Consider the following 3,886-nt stretch of genomic DNA (forward strand, 5'->3'; position numbering starts at 1 on the left):
GTATTTAAGACCCAGTTCGCACTACTGCTACTTCTAAGCTTACTTACAATATCTACATACGCAACCATGAAGAACATTCGGAGAATATTCTGCACCCACTATCTGCACCCATTATAATCCCACTCTGAACTTATATTAATGGGTTATGCATCCACAGTAACGGGTTATGAACCCTTTCCAATCACCTTCAACAACTTGCGCAGCCGCAGCCACAGCATCACCATCAACACTCTCCCTTGATGCGTGCGTGCATGTGTATGATCGTTCTATGCTGCTAGGCAAAGACTGTAGACGAAGCCTGCATGCTTGACTCGACCAAGCGCCGTTGTCAGTCCGTCGTCCATGTCTTTTGCTGCACCACTGATTGGATCTCACTTTCCATTGCACACAGCCACTCCTCTCTGTATTTGCTTTGCTGCACTTGTTCGAACGTCGACGTCGCTCTCGCTGTCATCTTCAGCGCTGAAACAGTACAACGCGTCGTGCTTGGCTTTATAGTAATCCAGGCTGAACTCTCCGCGCCGCAATTTGGGAACTCATGCTCGTAGCGCAATACTCCTGCTTCTTGCGCACCGGTCGCACATGCGACTCTTTCTCAGTGTCGCGTCCTGGTGTAGTTGAACGTTGTGTTGGCACAGCGACTCTTGAACGCCCATTCAGCACTTCCTCGACACGTGTCGATGTTCTCTAGGTTCTGTTGGTGGAGTCTGGTAACTCTCCCTGGCTTTTGTACCGCTTGGCTCTTGATCATGCTCATCATCCCCTACGACGTCGATCAGACTTGGCGCACCCTGTCTGTGAATTTTTATTGTTGGCGCGTTCTTCGCAAATGCCACGCTGCTCGAAATAATAACTGCTTTCATGCTTATATTCAGCAAACGATACGCCTTGTGCTGCTTTGAGTAACCGAGCATCAGACAGCGTACGCCTGAGTTGTCGAGCTTTCCCCGCACTGCCTTGGCTGCGTGCGCGAAGCACTGGCTGCCGAACCCGCGCATATGCTGAATGCGTGGCTTGCGTTTGAAGACGAGCTCGAATGGGCTCGCGTTTGGACTCGAAGCACTTGGTACCACGTTGCGGATGTCCACAGCAGTCATCATAACTTTGCATTAATAGACCTTGCTCATCTTGGATTCCCTTAGTATGGAGCGAGTCATCTCGATCAACGTGCGATTCATGTGCTCTGGGTTGTGTGGCACCGTGAACACTAGCTTGACTTTTTGTCTTCGACAGAAGTTCTCCATCTCTGAGTTTCGATACTCGCCCCCATCGTCGCACTCAAGCTTGATGTCGTGGTAGTATTTTTTGAGCGCCTCCGGCACGTCGCTTTTCTTGCGTAGTGGGTAGAATCTTACAAAGCGACTACGCATCGCAATGAAACTTACAACATAGCGGTGTCCGGACTTGGATGCCGGTGAGATACACACGTCGCACACAGCACTTGCATCCATTAGTCGCCATTAATGTGTCCGCACTTGATTGGTCTGTTCACCGTCGTGTAAGAAACGCGCCCAAGCCGGCGGTGCCACAGCTCGGCCTCATCTTCGAATGTGTGGCACTCAGCGCTCGGCTCAACGTCTAGGATCATGAGCATGCCACGCCTCGATCCCGTCTCCGTTTTGTTTTACGACGCAGCCGTTGCAAGAGATCTCGACCTTCATCCCACGCGCTGCTGCCGCTGTTAGCGAATACAGGCTCTTTGTTAAGTCTTGCACGTGTAACGTATTCTCAAGTCGCGCTTTCGTCCATCTTGTGCCATTTCGGCATATTCTAAAAAAAAAATTTCACTAATACTAAATGTATGCGTTTCTGAGTTTTAAGTTTCAACAGTTCTTGCCTTGCCTGACCTGCATCGATCCAAATCATGTCCAGTATGACAATTATATTATTGAAGGTTCTAGGTATCTAGAAATTGAGAGATTACAAGCAAAAGCGTTCTGTTCAGCATGTGAGACAAGACGAGGACATCTCATGACAAATGTGCAACGTCACCGTGCCCTGTTCGAGCATCTTCAATTGTGCGCTGCTTTTTGCACTCGATACGATGCGCGCCGTCGTAGCTGCCAAATACTCGACAAACGCTTCAAGTTCTTTGCACATATGTGCTGTAGCGCCACTGTCCACTACCCAGCAGTTGCCCGCGCCTCTTCGCTTGCGCTGAGTGCCACGTTTGAGTAGTTTTCATGCTGGTTGCCGTTGCCACCGTTACCGCTAGCCTTCGCCCAGCAGTCGCGCGCGTAGCGTCCGCGCTTCCCGCAATGGTAGCACTGAACTTTCGCTTCGTTTTTGCGCTGACCGCCACTCTTTCTGGTGAACTGGCGCTTTTCGTGTTGCTTGCCCACGTGTAGCGCTCTCAATGCGGCATGATTCCTGCTTGCGCACCTCCTCGGCGATCAGCTTGCTTACGAGGTTACTAAAGCTGAATTGAGTCACGTTCATGCGATATACCTGCACCAGGCTCTCGTACGCTGCTGACAGGCTGCGCAGCATCGTCGCGCACACATCCTCCTCATTTGGCTCACAATACGCGCTTCTCATCTGCAGTACTAGTTGCTCTAGCTCCATCACGTGCGCGCTCATGTCCTTTGCCGTATACTTGAATGAAGCAAACTTCTCCTTGAGCCATATCCGGCTTGCCATGTCCTGCGTTCGATAAAACCCCCTCCAGTGCTGCCCAGGTTTCGTGAGCAATGGTTGCATTAATGACGTGAACCAGCTGGAGTCCTTCAAATTGAGCACGATCGCAGTATGCCCTTGCTGCTCCTTCATCGCCGTGACGCCTGCTCCACCAAGCACTGCATCCCACAGTCCCTTGGACATAAGGTACATCTTGATCTTGAACGCTTAAAGCGCGTAGTTTGACCGGTCGAACGGTTCCATTTTGAGCGTAGCGTCCGAATTCGGGCTCATAACCTCTTAATAATTGAGTCGAAGCTCTTGTCGAAGAGGTAAAACCAAAAGTGATGTATTCAAGACTTAGTTCGCACTCCTGCTACATCTAAGCTTACTTGATTTATCTACATACGCAACCATAAAAACATTCAAAGAATGTTCTGCACCCACTATCTACCCCCATCATAATCCCACAGTGAACCCATGTTAGTGGGTTGTGTATCATCAGTAACGGGTTATGAACCCTCTCTCACCACCTTCAACAATTCGCGCATAACACACAGCCGCAGCATCACCTCCATCACCCACTCACTGGGTTACGTGCCACTCCACGTTCAGCCCGCGAGCCACGCTCGGGGCTCTCGTCCAATACACCTTCGGTGTTTGACAATTCGGATACTTCGATATCTAGAACATTGACCGTCCCGGCCCAGTGGCTGTGCTAATAGCGCTTCTGTATTCTAGCTGAGGTGGGTTCTTGACTAACCAAAGTTTCTCTAGGAGACGTGCGCGTAGCGCACAAGGTCTTTGACCCCCAATCAAATAATGACTCATGGTGTTCCAACCATGCCATACCAAGGATAAGGTCATACCTTGCATCCATTTGTGAGACTAGAGAGAGTTCCACGCAATTTAAGCCAAAGAGTTCGACACCAAGGTCCACAGGGACCCTCGCTAAGCCAATCGTGACGGTGTAACTCAATCGCGCTTCCAGCGCCTCAGCATATAGCTGACTTCCTTCGATCATGGAGCGTCGAGTATATTTGCCCGACGAGCCAGAATCGATAACGATCTTTCATGGCTTATCCAAGCCCTTTCGGTCGCCTTTGCAACCAGCATGCCCGGCTTGTACACACGTTCCGTGTTCAAGAGCACGCAGCTCTTCGAGGCTGGGCCCTGCTTCCCTCTACCTCTTTGAGGCTCAACACAAATCAGTTCCCCCCCAGTAGAGAGCCCCGCTCCTACTGGGTGGTCTCGTTTTCTCGTCGTATAA

The 3,886-nt window shown here is 50.6% G+C and overlaps 2 protein-coding genes across 2 annotated transcripts; one reads left to right on the forward strand and one right to left on the reverse strand.

Moving 5' to 3' along the window:
* Positions 1–1,797: 1,797 nt before the first annotated feature.
* PHALS_05898 (uncharacterized protein) lies at positions 1,798–2,178 on the forward strand (the record flags this gene model as incomplete). Its single annotated transcript, XM_024723215.1, has 1 exon — positions 1,798–2,178. The coding sequence occupies one exon, from the start codon at positions 1,798–1,800 to the stop codon at positions 2,176–2,178; it is 381 nt and encodes a 126-aa protein (XP_024574214.1).
* Positions 2,179–2,211: 33 nt separating this feature from the next.
* PHALS_05899 (copia protein (gagintpol protein)) lies at positions 2,212–2,829 on the reverse strand (the record flags this gene model as incomplete). The annotated part of the gene is made up of 1 exon (XM_024723216.1): positions 2,212–2,829. The coding sequence occupies one exon, from the start codon at positions 2,827–2,829 to the stop codon at positions 2,212–2,214; it is 618 nt and encodes a 205-aa protein (XP_024574215.1).
* Between the last annotated feature and the right edge of the window lie 1,057 nt (positions 2,830–3,886).

Source organism: Plasmopara halstedii (assembly GCF_900000015.1).
Source record: "Plasmopara halstedii genome assembly, contig: Scaffold_292, whole genome shotgun sequence".
NCBI lineage: Eukaryota > Oomycota > Peronosporomycetes > Peronosporales > Peronosporaceae > Plasmopara > Plasmopara halstedii.